The following is a 20,018-nucleotide window of genomic DNA, read 5'->3' as shown; positions in this document are numbered from 1 at the left end:
TCAAATGTCTGCTGCATAACCTGTACTTATTCGCTCGTACATCCCATTACATCAGTCATTATGGTGACTACTGAGCAGGAAGGGCCGCTTCATGTCGCAATTCGTGGGAACTCTCCCTCTCGCCCGTGGAAAGACCAGGGGTTTGCGACAACATGGAGACTTAACAGTACTTTCACAAAGTGTGCTTCATTCGAAATTCATAAGATTTCTCTATACAGTCAGTGAATTTGTTTTGTTACTGAAATTTAATAACCGGTCTGAGAAAGTGGGACTGCAGCTTCCCTTTAATGCACTGTTTTCCAGGTAACTGTTTAGGGCTTGATTGGGAAGTAGAGTCTTTGGCTCTTAACTTTGACGAGTCTTTCCTGATCACTAAAACCTCTTTTCCTCTCATTTGCACGTGGCCTGTTTGCTGAACATTGTAGTATGCCAAGAGGCAAGCTTGATTACAGCACTGAAATGAGTGCAAAAATCTGAACTTAAAAGTCAAGTTTAAGGTTACAAGGCAGACAAATTCAGAACTCAGGTGGTGGATCATGGAGCACAGAACAGTATGGGTATGTGGCCCAACAGGCTACAGCAGGAGAGTTACAGGATGGAACTATGAAAGTAAATATGTGCAGCAAATCAATTTGGGAATAATCATAAAAATCTACAGGTTGAAGAAATTGTTTCAGACCATTTGTTGCATACTTGCATGTTTCAAGTAAAGCTTTCGGGAAGGTTAAGAGAAATGTCACCAGTTAAACCCCCCAGCTCTACCACTGACTCACTATTGTGGGCCTGTTGTTGGTGACTCTGCCACGAGTCTCAGTACGTCACTCTGGACAAAAATGAGATGCACAGCTGCAACAGGGACAAAGTAAAAGGAAGAGGTCCAGATCTGGAGAAGCCTTTGAATAAACAAATTCAGATCTGGACAGATCCCACACTGCTCCTACACTTATTTGCAATAACATAACATTGTGCACTGTTCCTGCTGAGTGAACTTGCGCCGATTGATGAGTAGGCCCTTATCTAGCACAGATCTAGTGTGATGAAAAAGTTCAATGTCTCTCTTTGAGAGCTTATTTACATCTACGAGACACTGAAGGATCAGGACTTGAAATGGATAGGGGATTTCCTCGCGCTTACCCCGTCGATGAGCTCCAGATCGGCCCGCAGCTGGCTCTGAATGGAGTGAAGCTTTGGTAAAGGCAGCTGGTCGATGTCCCCGCAGCTGCGCAGGAGGGGTACGCTGGGAGAGGGGCACACGGCGGTGAAGTCCTCCTGCAGTTGCTTAAGTCTGCGCTCCGCATCGTCTCTCTTCTGGAAGGCCAGCTGCCGCTCGGCCTCAGCCGCCTTCGCCTGGTCCTTCGCTTCCTGGGCCTCCTTCTGCCAGGCGTCGCAAGCCTACAAACAGGCAGGCACAGTCCGCAGAGTCAGCACAGTCACACACACCCGGCACACTCGCACACAACTGGCACAGTCGGCGCACACACTCGCACACGCCTGGCCCAGTCGGCATACTCGCACACGCCCGGCACACGCCCGGCACAGTAGCATTACTGATATTTCTACCACAGAATATAAAAAAATAAATAACCTTGAAAAACAATTTTCAAAATACATTTCTTTAAATTGACAGTTAACTCTCAGTTTAATAGACTAAAAAGAGGGGAAGAGGTGTAAACGTCTGTTAAAACACAAATTACGTATTTCAACAAAAAAAAACAGTATTACAGGAGAAAAAAATATATTTACTATGTATATATGCTTTTTGGATCTTTTGACTTATTTTAACAATTGTAATCAACAACAAAAATTGTGCCTGTACCTTTATCATAAATATACAAGCTCTTTATTTACTGTGTGATAAATATACTGCATAAATGTCACTAAAGCATAAAAAACATGCATCGTAAACAACAAAAGAGTAAAAAAGGGGTAGGTCAATTATTTCAGCACTTCATTGTTACTGCAAGGAAAGCCCAGCATTTCTCCTTTAGCAGATTTTGTCCATTACGTCCCAAGTCTTTTAAAGAAAAGTCAATTTCCCAGAGGGTTTACTGTATACAAGAAACAAATGTAAAGGCGTGAGATGGATTTGGTGTAGATTAACCAGTGTCTTTCTTCACTCCTCCAGCTCGGCAGTGGTTGGACACTACATCTGCTAGGACAGGCCAGACTTTGGCCGTACAGTAATCAAACATTATCAAGCCACACTCTCATTTGCTGGGAGCTTGCGCACAGTTACGCATTGCTTCTCGTCTTTAGAACAAACCGAAGCCCAGCTCCAGTCAGAGAGCGGGCTCTTGGTGCTCCGGCTTGGCCTGTGTAAGTGTCACGCCTAAGGTGTTTCGCTCTTATAGTGGCGGAATTGGGGTAATTTAAATAACGGGCAGGACAATGAGCACCATGCTGAATCTGTTGTAAACTAGTGCTTGCTGTACAGATATTGTATTACAGGACGAACCTGTTTAACCTGCTGCCAAGAATCTTCCCACTGCTTGATCTTCCTCTTGGCGTCGTCCAGCTCTCTCCGTAACCGGGCGAGGTCGGCCCCGCTGGAGGCGGTTGCCGAGGCGATGGTGCTGAACCCCGGCGACGGGCTGGGAGAGAAGCTCCCGCTGACGAAGTCCCAGATGCTGCCAGCGCCTCCGTTTAAACCTGCAGAGGCAGAACACATGACAACTATTTTCTAATTCTCCAGAGACGTTGTTTGTTTAGAAGCAACTGGTCAACAACTGGTTAACGGCACTAAAGCAATTTAAAATATATTCTTATATATTCACTATCCAGAACAACAGCTTTGGTGCGTTAAAGACTGCAGTTTAATCACAGTATAGAAGACCCAGGTGTTTATCTTGGGTTTCCCCCCTACAAAGGCTTAAAATAAATCTGTGAAACCATGCAATTAACTGATTACTAATCAAGTTATTACTCTAAATGTAGAAAGTTACTATCTGTAGTCAGACAAAGAAAGCAAGCAGGTGTTAAAGTACCAAGCCTATTTACAGCTATTTTCTTGTTTAGTCTTTTCTTACCCAGGGAATTCTGGGAGGAGGCCGAAGTTCCCAGAAGGCTGTGCTCTGCCTTGGCTGGCTGGGCCTGGGGCTGACTCTGCTGGGGTGCCATTGCCGAGGACAGGACGGACTGAGAGAGGGACTGAGACAACGAGCTCAGCGGAGAGGCAGAGAGCGAGGAGGAAGAATGCAGCGAGGAAGAGCGAGCAAGGGAGCCAGGAATATTGACAGGGGCTGAGCCTCCTAACAACCTCTGACCTGTATGGGTGAAAATTAACGAAAGAAAAATACACCAACTCAAACCCTTTTTTGGTCATTTGTAATGTTCCTATTGGAAAGCTGAACATCAAAGCAAGGGAAACGCACGAAAGGTAGTTTTGTAGACTCCGGCTAATGATACTGATCAAATCTAACAATTACAAAGTCTGAATTTTTGTCACCCCATGAAAAAGTTTAAAATCTTAATGTTTAAAGTGTTCTACCAGCCACTTTACACATCCTTACAAATTATTATTTACTGATTTATATAGTGTGGGGTTCTCTTTATCAGCATCACAGCTCTCCTTCCATGGGGACAGTCATATAAAAAACATTTATACAAAGTTAAATGCTATGCTAAATGCCATCTTATAGATATTTGTTTATTGAGCAATTGTCAGATGCTAGGGTTTACACAACGTAAGAGTTACCATGTTTCTTATTTAAGAACTGGCAATATTTTTGGAAAAACTCTTTACCAGCCAGGCCCGAACCACTACTGGAGCAACGCAGACTTCAAGATCGCGCACAGGTCTGACCAAGCACGTACTCCCATTGCAACAACAGCTGGGCTAGGGCACTGGACGACTCTCGTTCACCACCGCTGCGTCACAGGCGACTGGAAACCCATAGGGGTCAGCATCGAGTGACAAATCAAGCAGCTGTGCCAGAATGATTAGGGTAACCCGGTAAACTCAAACCAGCACCCTAGACCACCCCTAGACTCTACAGCCCGGGGCCTAAATTGAAAGACCCCACCAATCTTTTTCAGCTCACTCACACCAGTCTGCTTACTTGTTAAGCCAAGATCACTATTCTCTTCTTCTTCCAGTTCCTTATCAAGAGTGACGTTAATGTCGCCAAAGTTCAGGTCAAGTGCAGAACCTGCAAAGTAAAACCATCAAGTATCAGCAAAGGTTTACTGTAGTCAAAAGTACAGTTTTTACAAATAAGATTTTATTTAAAAATATAAATATGTTATACTACAGAGAAACTTGGTGAGAAGGAGCAATATTCTTTAAAGTCTGTGTATGTATACACTTATTAAATTGAGGCTCACTCTTACTATGAAAAATACTCGTACAGCCAGGATTCGGAGTCTCTGATGAAGGAAAAGTTAGATGAAAACTTTTTAAGATTTAAACAACTTTAGCAAAACTCAAATTTTCTTTCCACTTTTCACAGTTTGCAAAATAAGCAAAGAATTGAGAAAAATTACCTGTTACTGTGCTCTCAAATCATTACAAATTACAGAAAGCTTTTTAAAAAACAAACACAAAAATAGACTTTAAAAGCACAAGTTAAATTCATTAAGTTGCTTATAAAAGGCCTCAAACCAGGCCTAAAACCAGAGGAAAAAGACACTGTCTCAGGACCTACACAACAACTAAACGTGTATTTCACTGTGATTTTTAACTTGCAAACAGTAGCAAGCGCAGTTCCATATGTTCCGTTAAAACGGCAGAATTCCAATTCACACTGGACAGATCTCCCCAAAGAAATCAACGCAGAGCAGAGCTTATTAATTCCAAAAGAATGACGCAGAGCAGAGGGCATCGCTATAGCAACTAGAGCTGTGTGAGTAGTCGGGTGCCTGGCTATGTGCAAAGAGGAAATACTGAAACTGCCCAGGCTTGGGAGCACACAGAGCTACGGATCTCTTTGCCAAGATGTGTGCTTCTTTTCAAAGGTCACACTTTGCACAACAGCCCTCTTGTACTGAACACTTAATAAAAACTGAACTTGGAATGCCAAGACCTTGCATGGGTTAAATAATCACAGTTAAAACAGAAAAACACCCTCAGATCCCATTATGAGGTCCTTCGCCCCATGTTGCTGATCCAGATGTCACTAACGCAACTAACAGAGTAGTAACACTGGTGACTCAGCATCTGCAACATAACCCTGTACTTTGTTCTCCGCTGCCTCCTGTTCTCCGAAATTAGAGATCCAGTACTTCACTTCTCCCAACCCATTCCTAAGGGCTACCCTGCAGTGTCACTGATCCACTGGCTCCGGCACAGACAGAGAGCACTTCTTGTTAATTCATGACATTCGGTATTAGAAGTGAGTGCAGCACTGTGCATCGAGCACATGCACACAGCATCACTGTACAGAATCATTTCCAATCGCAGTACTTATGGAATACTGCATTTTAACAAGGCTGACAACAGCTAGATTTTCAAGAAAACATACAAATGCAGCAGCAAAGCACAAAACTCTCAGGTATCCCAACATAAATTCTGAACATACTCGCGTACACATCTTAGAAATTGCACATTTTAAAACAATCTCTATTCTGTAAACACTCAATGTGTCTGTTGACTAAGCACTTCTGTACCGCAACCTTTTTTTACTCTATTTGTGAATCCCCAGTAAAATCACCCTACCTCACTGCCAGAAAGCTATGGAGTTGTAAAAGGGAGAAAGTATCCGCCCATCTAAGTGCTGACTCACTGTCTGCAGCAGTGAGCTCTGTCTCTCTCTCTCCCTCCCTCCCTCCCCCTCTCTCTCCAAACACCCCTCCAGACACAGACCCCTTGCACATGCACCGGCTAATCACAAACCCCAGTCATGTGACCACAGCTGCCTAGCAGCACCAAAGAGTCAGGTATGCACTCAGACACGCTCCCTGCCCTAATGCACTGTTGCTATTTTTAGAATTGCACCCCCCCCTATACACACACCCCGTCCATTGTTATTGCAATGAAAACTCCCTCCCGATTTTCAAGTTCCTCTCTAGCTGCCGCAAATTTCCAGACATGTAGGAATCTCCCCCAGCTTGACAGAAACAACTGAATTCTGCACCTCTCGAAAAAATAAAAAAATCATAAGCCAAACAAAGACAAGACCACCGATTAGGAAAAATTGCTAAATTAAATGTTGGATAACATGGGTGATTCTGAATTACAAGAAGCTACATGTGGATGGTATCTGGTTGTTTGTGTAGATTTTTGTCCCCATTACAACAGTGTGGGTAAACAATCAAAACATTGCAGGACTTGAAACTGGTCTCTCTTTTGGCGTTCAGCCCTTCTGTTTTTAAAAACCCCATTAGATTATATCCTAACAATTCCCTCAATGTTCGAGAAGACCCTCCATCCACCAACCTGCCTAGAGAAACTAGAGATGGCGCCTTTCAAAGATCCAAAACTCCACACGTGCTTGACTACAGCTAAGAGGGAATGCAGGCCATGGATAATTTTCTCATCTTATGTGCATGATTCAGCACAGGATACAGCATCTGAGCAGCTCACACGTGGTTAAGCAGCTGGACAGATGGACAGAGGGACAGACGGTAAGAGAGGGACAGACAGACAGTATAGACAGACAACTCAGAGTATCACTTACAGCAAGATAAACCAATGATCTGCTGGTCATAAAAGAGAGGTACTTTTCAACCCATCCTCACACTGGCCTGCAGCAGAAGCGTGTGAATTCAGGTTACTGTTATTAAAAGAGCAACTATTGCCCATACCGATCACCGATTCCACTGTGTTGCTGCCAGGGTAGAAGGGGGTTGCTTTCGCGTTCATTGTGGACAGAGTGGTTGGGGACGAGCTGTCGGAGCCGATGCTGGAGGCCAGGCTTGACGTTATACTGGATGTTATACTGGACGCCAGCGGGTTGACCGCTGAAAAAACACTAATGAGGTTCTGCGAACAGGAAAAGGGCAACGGTTAGTCTCACCTGGTGATCAGGACATAAAAGCCTCCAAATTTTATTTTCCTGCTTTCACAGCGGCGCCCTTCTTGGGATTTGAACTACTGCTGCCTCTCTCACAAGCTGTGCAAACTCTGCTGCTTTTAATATCTAACTAATTATAAATATGATAACTGATATTTGATGATATTAAAGATATAACTGGTGATACAACTGAGGCCATACTGAAGACATCCTCTTTTAAAAGCTCTAAAACTAAGGAGGTCTAGCAGTATTTGCTTCACATCTGCATTTGAAAAGAACTGAATTGGTTGTGTTCATATGCAGCCCTCTAGTGTGGCCTAATGAGAACTACACAGCTTCAACACCAGGCTAAGCATAGCCATCCAGTAACTAGAATTACATTTCCCAGTTTGAACTGAAGACTATCACGATTTTCCTATACATCTCCATTGAATTCCTTTGAGCTTTTCTTCCCCACCCTCATACATTTTCTGAAGCTGCTCATTTAATCCACTGCCAGATCCAAATACAAAATTGCGCCATTAACAAAATGAAGTGCACCTGCTTCTCTTGGTCCACTGGTTTTTGAATACCATCCACTGGGTGGCTCTTCAGATTTTTCGCCTAGAAAACAGTAACCAAAGTTGTGAAGGCAAACTGTGCAGTGAATGTTAGGAAATTATATCCTGAGTGATTCATAAGCTACAATAAATATGAATCTGAACCCCACACCTGCATTCAGAATACTGAAAAAGGGCAACCTGAGATGACCTTTCCAAGTCATGACACAACTCACACAGCAATCATCAACCCAAACTGAAATTAAATGTATTCAGCTCTAAAGTGCCATTTGGCATGATCAAAGTTACACCTGAAGAAGTATTCTGCATTCCTCATTCCCCTGTGTGCCAGATGAGACTTTGGAGGATGAGGAAGACGACGTGATTTCATGAGACACATGCCAACAAACCAAAACAGCACAACAGACATGAACGACTCAGGCCTGCAATTAGCCAGCAAACACAGGAACGATAACGACCTGCACCGTTGAGGCAATAACTGCATCTTTTTAATAGGTGACCTACTCTTCCAATCCCAGCCTTTTTAAGGTTAATAGGCAAACTAACGCTGTGGATTCTGGTTGAAAAGGTTAGCGATGACTCTTAATAGCAAACAGGGGATCTGCAAAGATGGGCAACGTTTCAACATCTTTTAAACAAGTTTTGTTTTTTTACTTGTGCAATGTCTCTGAGCTAAACACTAGACACACTCTAGTGGAGTAAGTTGCAGCTGAAAACGTTTGGACAGACAGTAGATTGGTCTCCTAGATATCACTGTACCGGCGCTTCTCAGTGATGGAGAAAAACAATAAGGAGTACTGCAGCCCAGTCCAACTCAAAGGCACCCAGGTGGCTGAGTGATGCTCCAGCTGGGTGGACTGAAGGTGGCTGGGGCACCTCTTGGTAGGGAACAGCCAATAACTTAGAGTTTGAAGACATTTCAGCGAGAGATGCACCACTCCTCCAGGTGCTGCTCTCCCTGCTGCGAGTCCGGGGGGGGGGGCGTGTCGGACGAGCGTGCGTGCACACAGTGTCGGGGGTGTGCAGGCGAGCTGTGCCGGTTAACGAGTGGCGATTCTAAAACGGTTAGGCGGAAAATAGAAAATTCCCGTTAAAGAGTGAAAAAGAACAGTGAAGCTTAAAGAGCTGGGCTTTGGGAGGGCAGGTCAAATACGTGATTTCTAGATTTCTATTTATAACCAAAACTGACAAACGAGAACCAAACAACTTAAAAAAGACAGACAAATCAACACTACCATGTGCTTTGAGATGTACACTCGGTTCATCGGTTTCATTTCGCATAAATCCAATCACAAACGTCACAGCGACTTGCAGAGGTTAAAATTGAAAAACTAGCCGAAGAAGGATACACACGCATTCAGAATCCTGTGCATTAGATTCACCGGAACACCTCCTAAAACATATGAGAGCAAAGCCACCTCTCTAGTAAAAGCCAGTGGGCTCCCTTTCAGTAGAGCTGGATGAAATGATCTGATAATGCAGGCCAGGTGTGGTAGGGACAGAAAGGCGGGTCTGGGGATCCGGAGTGCCTCTCCCAATAAAAGTGAGGGGCAGAGCCCGACAGTCTGGACATCACCAGCTGGGTGGAACATTACGCCATCAGTCCAGTGTGACTAAGAGGTGTGGCAAAAGGCAGAGTGCCGGGGGCAAGCTCCAGTCTTCAAGAGTGAGCTTGTATCGCCTGGCGGGTGACAGCGCCATCAGTGATGGATGCATCACTCCCCCTGTGCCAGACTGACTCTCCTGTAAGGCCCTGTGCAGCTGTGGCATGTCCCAGGAGAGCCGGCCAAGTCAGCCTTCTGGGTCCATGAGCTTATTTGCGTCTGGACTGAAGCCGTCGTGCTGCGATAGGCTACAGAAGTGTTTTCGGCTGAGCAAAAACTGTCTGCACCAAATGTGTTTGTTAATGAGAGTTAGGGGAAAGTTTGTACCTCCATCAAGTGCGAAGGAATATTTAAATCGAAAACTGTTCTTTGGGCAATTATAACAAAAAAAAAATGAATTGTGAAGGAACACCTTCTTTTTGGTCTAAAAAAGAAAATGAAATACTAATAATCGTCTCTAAAGGGATTGTTCCAACCTGCTCTTAAAAGAAAAACCACCTGAATAATCGTTTCATACAGCTCTACCCAACTGTCCTGAACATAAAATAACATTTCAGCTGTACTCTGCCTCAGAGCTGACGCTGTTACCCAGAACCCTTTCGAAGTTCTTACTACAGAGACTAGGGAGTAAGGAGCCTATTTCCGCCCTTCACTTGAGGAGGCAACAGCCTAGGAGAGGGAAAACCAGAAAAGAGCTGCTCGTGGGAAAAAAACCCTAATTTATACTGACAGCACTGGGCACTGGGTCTTCCAGTCAGGAGAGGGAAAAGAAAAATGAATCTTTATATACCTGATCCTCACGTTCAAACCCCGGAGCTTTGGGATAGTTAGACGTTGGAGACGAAACATTGGACGTGGTGGATTCTGAACATAAGCTACCGTTAGTAAAGCTTTTAGGCCTGCTGATGGGTCCGATTGGGGACAATGAACTGTTGCTTCCTGAGCTTGAGGTTACTGTTGGACTACTAGAGCATGAAACCTGAGGGAGAAAATGACAGAGGGAACTTAAACAGGCTTCAGAGCCAGCAAAACATGCTTGCTACTCTGCGCTTTTAGGCATTCGAAAACTGTAAAATGGACAGCAGCTCATGCGACCTGGAGTGAAGTGAATTACATATTTAGAATACGTGGACTGGCAAATGTACAGAAATCAGAACATATTTTCAACCTCAGCCTCTACGTCTTGACTGCACGAGTCTACAAGCCACTATAGGGAAAAACAAACCTTCTCAGAGGAGGTTCACACGGGACCATCTTGCGATGAAATGAATAATACAGAACAGGTAATAACACAAAAATATACAAATTACAGAAACTGCAACCAGACTTAAAAAAAAGGGATAAGAATGATTCATTACAAATCTGTGTCATTACTACCAGCAAAATTATCCTTTCTTACAAAAGAAATTTCACAGGTGTATTGGATGAAAGGGAAAATTCAGACTTGGAAAACGCTTTATCTCGGCCATTTTAAAATCCATAATGAATTAGATAAATTATTCTCTGCTATGCCGGAAAAGCAGAGGTGTGAACAGTACAAAAGCCCTTAAACCTCATGGAGAGACTGTAATATCTGGCTTTATAAAGTTAAAGTGCCGGTAATCATACTAACATACACAGGAAATGTTTCTTTGAACTTGGACGTTACAAGAATCTGGGAGCTCATGCTGTATTCACTGGCCTTTTTTTCCCCCCACAAACAACGTTATGAAAACGGAGCACAGCTGTTGGCGAAACCACATACATTCCCTGTTTGACCACTGCTGTTGGCCGCGCTGCCGGCGGAGTTGGCGCCGCTCCCCCAGTCGGGGCCCGGACACTCGGAGAACGGCTGGGACCCCGCTTTCGCCTGGGACCCCGGGTGCATCACAGTGAGCAGCGTGTTCATCGCCTCCTCGGCGGAAGGGATTCCTGCAACACAGCGCGGCACGGGGAGGCGGTCAGAGCTCTCTCTCGAGCCTGCGCCGCCAGGAGGAGAACAGAGCGGAACGGGAGCCGCTATCGAAAGCGAGATAATCTCGGCGGCAGACAAGCCTTATGGAAGGAAGTGCATGAAGGTGACAAACATCCGGCCCGTTCTTGTGGGCTTGGTTAGCTAACCGGTCTGGGGATCTCAATCAGGAGTTTCGTATCTAATGGAAACACTTCAACATCGAGGCTGGGCACCAGCCTGTGTATACTCCCTATTCTACTGTAGGTCAGAAACTTACTCTTACTGAGGAGCACCCTCTGCGTCATTAGGATTGTATCCGGAGAAGCCACCTTCAGAACAGCTGGGAAAGCACTGACCAAAAGCCTAGAGATGGTGACCATTAGGAGCAGGTGGTCCAGGCGGCACAAGAAAGGGATCCAATTCCAAGGCTCCCAATTGGATCCCAGGGTAAAATGGGCAATGTGGATCATATTCCCATTTTCCCGTACTTGTGATTATTCACCTCTATAATTGTTATCTCTAGCCTGGTGATTTTATGTCAAATTAGATCTTACAATGTGGCCAGTAAATTCAGAAGAGCTTTTTAACAGAACTGTGTGAATGAACACCAACCCAGAAGTGCAATTTAACAACTGCAATGCCTGTGCACACTACCATCGCAACTGCTTGCAAACAATCCCTACAGCAGATAAAAAGTCCAAACTCTTGGATTCACTTAGTGATTCACAGCAATGTGACTGCAAGTCAGCTATGAATCTCCAGTGAAACAAGGACTGCCTGACAAGGTTTGTCATTTACCACATATGTATTATTATCAAGTGTAACTGATATAAATCCTTCTGTGCCTCACTAAGTATTTAACTATATTTTACTGCTATGTCAGGGTGATAACTAAAATCCAAATAAGCAACCAGGTAGGACAAGCAAGAAATCACAAAAACCAGGGATTGATAATATCTGTAAAGATTTCCCTTCTGGGCAACTGGGCCATTTCAGGTTTCTACACTAACTTTACTGATTAAGTGAATGATGAAACATTTTAGCTACAAACCTGCCTAAAACAGTAACTGAGCATTTGGTTTCTATGTACAAACGTATAGCTCGTAAAGTGTAAAACAGGTCAAATGGTAGTGCAAGATCAAACCTACTCCTACTTGCATGCAGGTATCTGGCCCTGTAACCCCAGCAGATGGTTAAATGCCTTACTTTCCACATGGGCAAATGCACAGAACGGTCCTCGAGGGCAATATCCTGTCTGGCGCATATCATTGCATTTTGTGGATTTGTAAATCTAAAAAAAAAGAAACAAGATATGACATGTTAAGGTTTCAATACAGTCTTAACATAAACCACTGCTCTATGAAAATTGCATGTTAGAATGAGCATCTCGGACAGATTGTGCTGCTGTGCCTGCAGGAGACTTGCAATATCGTAGGGGGGCACTCTTGCATATAAAGACATGAATACAGGAGTTAATCAGAGGGGAATCCTGCTCCCAACCTGCTCATATTCCAGCCCAGGACTGGAGCAGCAATATCTGGACCACAGGGCTCAACCTGCACAATGAACGTTAACTGGCAGCTCCCAAGTCAGTGCACACCAGGTTTTTAGGACATAAGTGAATATCCCCTATTACACCAAGCTTAATAATAATAATAATAATAATAATAATAATAATAATAATAACAACAACTTTCTGGACACTCCACTCAAAGTGCTTTACAGGTAATGGGGACTCCCCTCCACCACCACCAGTGTGCAGCCCACCTGGATGATGCGACAGCAGCCATAGTGCGCCAGTACACTCCCCACACACCGGCTGTCAGTGTGGAGGAGACCAGAGTGATGAAGCCAGTTCAGAGATGGGGATTATTAGGAGGCTATGATTGGTAAAGGCCAGGGGGAAATTTGGCCAAGATGCCAAGGTAACACCCCTACTCTTCAAGAAGAACCCTGGGATTTTTAACGACCATAGAGAGTTTTTCAATTTTATGCTTCATCCTAAAGACAGCTCCTTTTTTACAGTATACTGTACCTGTCACTATACTGGGGCATTAGGACCCACACATAGTGGGCCAGTAGGGGGCACTCACCCTGTGGTCTAACACCTCTCCCTGCAGCAATCTTAGCTTTCCCAGGAGGTCTCCTATCCAGGTACTGGCCAGGCTGACCTTGCTGAGCTTCAGTGGGTGGCCAGTTGTGAGCCTGCTCGCTCCTATTCGTGTACGGGTGGAGGCTTTAAGCAGCTTACCTCTGGGTGGAACTGCTGCTCTGTGCGTGAATGGCAATACTGACAGCTGTCGCCACTGTCGCACTTCGAAGGTTCACCCCACTCGTCTCCATGCTTCACGTTGGGACAGGGAGTGGACCTGCAATCAAGTCCCCAGAAATGAGTTCTGATGCCTCGAAAATACACAACACCCACTGTCAATCACCATGCAGGAGGCCTTGTTGACCCCCTGTGTGAGCTCTATACTGACAATACTGACATTTTACACGTCTAGCCTAATCCGATCACTCTGAAACCAAGGCATGCTAGGATGAAGTCAAGAATGCACAAGCAATGTAGCCACAGTAACAAAATAGTAGACCACAGAGCCATTGTATCGTATTTTTTAGAAAATGTTCTGAGAAACTATGAGAGAAAAACACAGCTGGTTACTTTCAGATCCTTACCACAGCTTGACGGCTGCAGCAGACAGATCTTAAGCAGTAAGTGTGGAGCAGGGCTCATAGTTCTGGACTCGTAACTGTGGGTTTGATTCCCAGAGAAGTCACTGCTGCTGTAACCCTTGAGCAAGTACCATTATATATGAACTGCCCCAGTAAACTTCCCAGCTGTATAAATGGGTGCAAATGTAAGTCACTTTGGGCAAAGGTATTGCCCAAATAAATAATTACTTTTTTTTTTAAACAAGCAGTTTAGTTTATAAAAAAGCACATTAGACAAAACAGTCCCACACAAAAGCTCTCTAATCTTATTATTGTCTTTAATCAGCATTGTTAAAAAATAACTCTGATTCTGAAGGTGTGAACACCACCCGCATGGTTGGCCAACCAGATTAAACCAGCATGGCTGTACGTCAAAAGTAAACATCGCGATAACGCTGTAAAAAAGCAAGCTGGCTCCACGTTTCCGACCTGTACTTGAATTTCCTCGGATTTCGTCGGCGGTCCCGGCTGTTGTGGTAATGTGGACAGGCGTACCCTTGTCTGCAGAGACGGGGGGGCTTGGTGCACTGGTCTGTCTTGTAGTTAGCAAGAACAAAGTTGGTATCTGTGGAAAATAAACACCTTGCCCAGTCAAGAGCAGCTTTCAGCACATAGTGGAGTGACAACCCATCTTTGGGTTTTACATACTCCAAAAAAAATAAAAGGAAAGATATGTCAGGAACTTAAAATCATGGTTTTCCAACATCCAGCTGCCCTTTTCCTTGCATGACTAACCAGACCGATGTAAAAATGTACACTGTAGTGCTGACTATCAGCTTGATATAAAGTCCAGGACAGAAACATTAAACTATTTGTACACTGCCTGAAAAGGGCTCTAATATATTTAGTGTGTCCACTAGATGGCAGTGTCTCCATGACATGAAAAGCAAAAGAAACAAATGCACAACTAAATTCACACCTGATGAATGTAATGCTGTTGGATAATGAAGTACTGAAATTTTCCTTTGTTGCTGTCACAGGCAGGAAGAATTGGTGTAAAATAACCATTGTATTCCTATTTGCTTAGATGCCTCTTGTGTGTTTGGAACATACAACACAGAGAAGGGAATATATTTCTGGCAAGGGAGTTTGATTTCACAATTATCTGCTGCATTGGGAGTCTGCTTGTGTTGCTTGTGTGTCCTCAGCATGTTCTCATGGAATTCTGATCGCAGGAGATCCAAAAACTGGATAAAGTGCTAAAAGCTTACAATAGATACCATGACTGTGAACCTGCTGCCATTCGGCCAACTGAAGAAAAACCACGAAGGTGCTTAAAAATACAGACATTAAAAGACAAAGTCAAACTACAATAAAACACAAAGCAGACTTAAAATTCCAGTCTGGCAAAGTAAAAATAAAATGTATATAAGAAAACTGGTCAATAAAAAACACCGTGCTAGCAGTTGACTGATCTTGTCAACAAACCGATTGGCAGTGAGGCTGCAGTCTCTTACCCTGCCACCTGGGGTCCTCGGTGAGCGTCTTTTCGATCATGGCCTGGCTCGCCAGGACTCCAGGCTGGAGATCAGGGATGCCCTCCCCCGCCCCCAGCTGCCCATTCTGAAGCGCCTCCTGTGCCTGGATTTCTCTGGAAGAGGATCCGAAACCGCTCCATTAATAACGACTGTGATTTCTCAATGAAGGTACAAGGTCTCAAGCACACGGTAAGCATTCATACACCGTAGTCCTTTTGTTGCTAAGCAACAGCAGCCTATCCCTCAGTCACTTTCCTTCACTGTAGAGGTGGGAACAGGCTTGCTGTTCTGCTGTTCCACTGTGTTTCTTGAACGACATCTTTACTACTATGGAATGCCATGCTCTCTTTTCTTTTGGTTTCATTTGCAACTGTCACAAAATGCAAGTTTATATCATTTGTCTAGGTCTAGGTCACCCTATGAAAAACTACAGTGAAAAGAATGCCATGTTTCGTTTCGCAACCATAGTAGAGCTTATTTGCTTTCTGAGACTTCTTAATACAGCAAAGTGAAGCTCGGTGCTTTGACACCAAAAAAAAAAACATTTCACGAATGTGCCTGGAAGTCACTGGCTATACAACTGAATCAGTGTTCCTTCGCAGCGATGTCCATTAGAAGTAAAAACAGGCCCAACAGTATGAGCCCATTCACACAGATATGGAGTGCAGGGTGAGGCTCCCCGGACCTCTGGTGTCTCTGAACGTGCTGCTGGGTCCCACACAAACACGACCGCCGTCACAGCAGCCTCGGCTGGGTGCGGCCCTGCTGAGAGCAGGGTGCAGGACTGGACAGGACTTCTCACATCCGAGTCAAGACCCACTCACTCACAGAGGCCTGGGGCCAACTGTCCGGAGCCCTTGATGGTGGACTCAACAAGTTAGTTGATCAAGAGAACATGACACATAGGGCCTGCTCTCACCTAGCGCACTGCTGGATTTATGGAAATATTACATAGAAGACAGTCCCATACCATGACCTGCGGTGAAGCATGAATTTCCACAAATAAATCTCCTGTTTTTTTAACCGAAATTTCCCTTTAAGATTTATTGTGACAAGATACTAGACAGATTGGGTACTAGAAATGTGGTATCTAAAGCAAAATAAATCTCAGAAAAGAGAGCATAATCCATGAATGAAATCTTGACTAGGACCACTGGGCAAATAGTAGCCACATAACAGGACTTTCAACTCTCAGACTTCTAAGAAGTTCAACCCATGTTTGTTTGTTTTTCCCCAGCGGGGAAGAGCTGTGTATCAAATGCAAACAGAAGGACAGCGTGTGGGCTTTCAGAAGAACGACAAACATCCTAAGAATGAGAGCCGCACTGAAGCCTTTGCTGTAATGCAGCTGTTGATCTTCCAGGAAGAATGGTTTAAATGTGCATGGTTTAAACAGGGCTCCGCTCCTGTTGTTTCCCATCTCTTTACCATCATGAAAATGATCCTGGAATACGCCGTGTAAGGTCACGATAAGAACAATTTTCAAGGAGAGCTTTTCTTAAATCAGGCTCTGAGAGCCTCCACATCCTGCAAGACAGCAGGACAGGACCCCCTTTCGTCCTGTTCATTTCTTGGTGCTTGTGTCGGACAGCTCTCGTGTCGGAGGCAGCAGTGGCCATTTGAAGACAATGCCTTTCCCCCCCCTCTCCTGTATGCCCGTGTGGGTACTGGCAGCAGTCCTGGCAGATCGAGGTCAGAGATAAAATGGCCAACCTTTGTTCACGGAGCACAGGGGCACAAACTGGTCGGACCTGACAGAGAGGCAGGCAGCTCGCGTTGTCAGCTAAAATAAAAAGATCGAAACTCCCAGAAGTATGTTTATCTTCCGCTCTAACAGAGAGCCAGAAACCTGTTTTTTGTAACAACACTTCTGTTGTCAATCGACATTAAAGTGTATTAAGAAGAGATTCCTTCTCGTCCACAGTATTATTTTAACTCATTTCCTGATTTTAATCAAATTGGAATATTATAGTGCTATTCAGAAAGCATACACAAATCTATACTGCGCAAGTTTTTGATTGGAGACAAATATTTGTGTAAATATCAAAGTGCAATATTGCATTTTTAATAACTTCAACAATATTCCAAAGAGTCGGTTCTTAAATAGGTCCACTGATGCTGAGCACAGAGGAAACCGATGACCTCATTTGCCCTTACGCTCAGAGAAGCTGCACTCGGAACAAGAGCCGTGGAATTCCCCTGCTGCTAAACCAACAGGAATGGACACCGTTCAGAGAAACTCGCTAGTCCATGAGGTCATTTCCTCTTTCTACTCCAGCTGTCACTACCCAGAAACTGATCGGGCAGGAGCTGCTGAAGTTCAAGTCTGTCCGGGACTAATAAAGACCTTACGATTTCCAAGAACGATGGTCTTGAAATCAGAGCAGCGTTCACTTGACAACTCGATCTCTGAGGCAGGCTGCATTTTCTTCACGCTTACGCTTGGATACAGATACTAAATAAAACTGCTAAGGCTTGTTCAGTTTTCAAAGACACAGAACTCACTAGACCTGAATAGAATGCCCAACCTGTTTAGCTTCAAAAGACTTAAAAGCAGGAGACACGTGCAGATGTAATTCTCGTCTTTTTGGTTCGGAACGCAAACTGTAGATGAACAAAAACAAATGGCAAAGGCCCACTGCAAACCCTGCAGACTGTGGGATTAACCTGCACTGCGCCCCTGGGCTCCTGGTTCCTAACAGGAAGCACCGGGTGAGTGTGGTCTGCTGTAGGGGAGCAGAAAGCCCGAATGAAGAGCTGAAGTCTGAGTTTAACAAAGCACAATGATGCTGCTTCAGCACATAGGCAGAAGAAGGGTGATGCAAGGGCCAAATCATCCCACCTTGAGACCACTTCCATCTCCTTCAAATAGCTCTTTACCATAGACTGCAATAGTGGTTGCAAGTTTGACCCTCAGGTGAGCCAGGTGCATTGCCCGAATTGCTCCAGTTAATACCTAGCTGTAAAAACGGGTGCAAACGAAAATTGCTTTGGCTAAAGGCAGCAAAAATCAGTAAAGAGTAGTAGCTACATAAGGAGGGGCTATTATATAAGCACTGTCTTACAATTTGGATTTGCGTGAGAAAACACAACTCCAGGAAACTCTTCTTTGAAGAGGTGACAGCTCTCCTGCAACAGGCAGACAGCTAAATCCTCCTCTTTACATTCCATTACGATCACTATGTGAAACCAGGTCAATCACGGGACTACGAGGTTAACAAAACTTTGATTGGCAGAGGGAATTTTTTCAAACAATTACTCATCTGAGATATCTATTTGGTGATATCTCATAAATCTGTGCGCATTCAGAACAAACCTGCTCCTGGGAGTGAAATAATTTACAAGAAACCGTCCCCCTGTGGGGAATGCCATCTCATCAAGGCCCATCCATTCCCACCCTCATTACTCAGCAGGCACGGCAGGGTCTGCAGGCTAAGCAATGAGCCCTTAACACGCGTGTCTACATGGAAGACAGATATGTTTTTTTAATTTTGAATTCGTCATGCAAAATACCCTGGTGATAAAAGTTCCCAATGGAAACAAGCCACAGGGCATGCAGTCGCCTCCGATTTCCTCTGGGAGGTAGCGAAGGAATAACTGCTGCATATCTTAATTGAGAAACCGGGACAGATTAACAGACCTTTTCCTCCAATGGCTATGTGCCTGCACATACATTCATGCAAATCGAAACCATATAAGCGATTTGCAACTCAATTATTTTTATGGCGCTAATGATCCCGCTCACAGGACGCATGCGATCGAGGAGGGACAGGGGTGCGATAAAACAGTGGCGCAACATTATAACACTTCATGTATGTTTTTCGCCGTCTAAACAAAGATCGATAAAAAATTAAATGAGTGCTTCATTTAAGATTGAGAGAGATAATCATAATTATTGCTTACACTTATATAGCACTTTTCTGGACACTCCACTCAAAGCTCTTACAGGTAATGGGGACCCCCCTCCACCACCACCAGTGTGCAGCCCCACCTGGATGATGCGACGGCAGCCATAGTGCACCAGTACACTCCCCACACACCAGCTACCAGTGGGGAGGAGAGCAGAGTGATGAAGCCAATTCATAGATGGGAATTATTAGGAGGCCATGATTGGTAAGGGCCAATGGGAAATTTGGCCAGGACACCGGGGTTACACCCCTACTCTTTTCGAGAAACACCCTGGGATTTTTAATGACCACAGAGAGTCAGGATCTCGGTTTTACGTCTCATCTGAAGGATATATTCCATCGAAATATATCTAAACGGACCCTGGCGGACGGGTTTGAGCCCAGGGCCCTCGGGGACGTACCTGATGTCGTACACCGGCGGCCGCAGGTCGTGGGGGCCGTGGGCGAAGGCGCAGTGGAGGCCGTTCTTCGCGCAGTGTCCCCGGGCGTCCGTCTCGTGGATGCACGTGCCCGTCTTGTAGTAGCGCAGGTGGTACTTCCGCTCCGTGTCGCCCGTAGTGCGGTGCAGGTAAGGGCAGCTGTGGGCGGGGAAGAAACGGGGCTGAAGCGCATCTTCTGCACGAGGTACGGAGGCAAGTCCAGCTTTCCTCCAGCCGTGACTAAAACGCTCTTCCACGCACGCTTCTACAGCGGCTAAAGAGCCAGAGCGCTCTCACCCTGTCCCGAGTGGAATACAGAGCCATCAGGCTATTCAAATGGTGTTCGGGAGCAAACAAGCAAAATCCATGACCAGCCCAGTAACCCTGGATGGCACAGGCAGGCGAACTGAAAACAGGCACAGAGAAGGTTCAAGCCTTCGCCGAACCTCAGCTT

The 20,018-nt window shown here is 44.9% G+C and overlaps 1 protein-coding gene across 2 annotated transcripts in view; it reads right to left on the bottom strand.

Moving 5' to 3' along the window:
- unkl (unk like zinc finger) overlaps window positions 1-20,018 on the bottom strand; it is a 45,994-nt gene that overhangs the window by 7,871 nt on the left and 18,105 nt on the right. The window contains exons 3-15 of one of the 2 annotated variants that reach the window (XM_015360034.2): window positions 19,547-19,723; window positions 15,217-15,350; window positions 14,189-14,324; window positions 13,299-13,416; window positions 12,254-12,338; window positions 10,859-11,025; window positions 9,905-10,093; window positions 7,491-7,553; window positions 6,742-6,919; window positions 4,059-4,148; window positions 3,027-3,263; window positions 2,456-2,649; window positions 1,135-1,392 (exon numbers count right to left, since the gene is read on the bottom strand). In XM_015360034.2, coding sequence (XP_015215520.1) covers window positions 1,135-1,392; window positions 2,456-2,649; window positions 3,027-3,263; window positions 4,059-4,148; window positions 6,742-6,919; window positions 7,491-7,553; window positions 9,905-10,093; window positions 10,859-11,025; window positions 12,254-12,338; window positions 13,299-13,416; window positions 14,189-14,324; window positions 15,217-15,350; window positions 19,547-19,723 — 2,026 coding nt within the window. The remainder of the gene's footprint in view (window positions 1-1,134; window positions 1,393-2,455; window positions 2,650-3,026; window positions 3,264-4,058; window positions 4,149-6,741; window positions 6,920-7,490; window positions 7,554-9,904; window positions 10,094-10,858; window positions 11,026-12,253; window positions 12,339-13,298; window positions 13,417-14,188; window positions 14,325-15,216; window positions 15,351-19,546; window positions 19,724-20,018) is intronic. The other variant, XM_006637064.3, reaches the window with a different exon arrangement.

The sequence above is a fragment of the Lepisosteus oculatus genome, chromosome 19 (genome assembly GCF_040954835.1).
Source record: "Lepisosteus oculatus isolate fLepOcu1 chromosome 19, fLepOcu1.hap2, whole genome shotgun sequence".
In the NCBI taxonomy this organism is placed as follows: Eukaryota; Metazoa; Chordata; class Actinopteri; order Semionotiformes; family Lepisosteidae; genus Lepisosteus; species Lepisosteus oculatus.
This window is presented reverse-complemented; position numbering and strand designations above follow the sequence as displayed.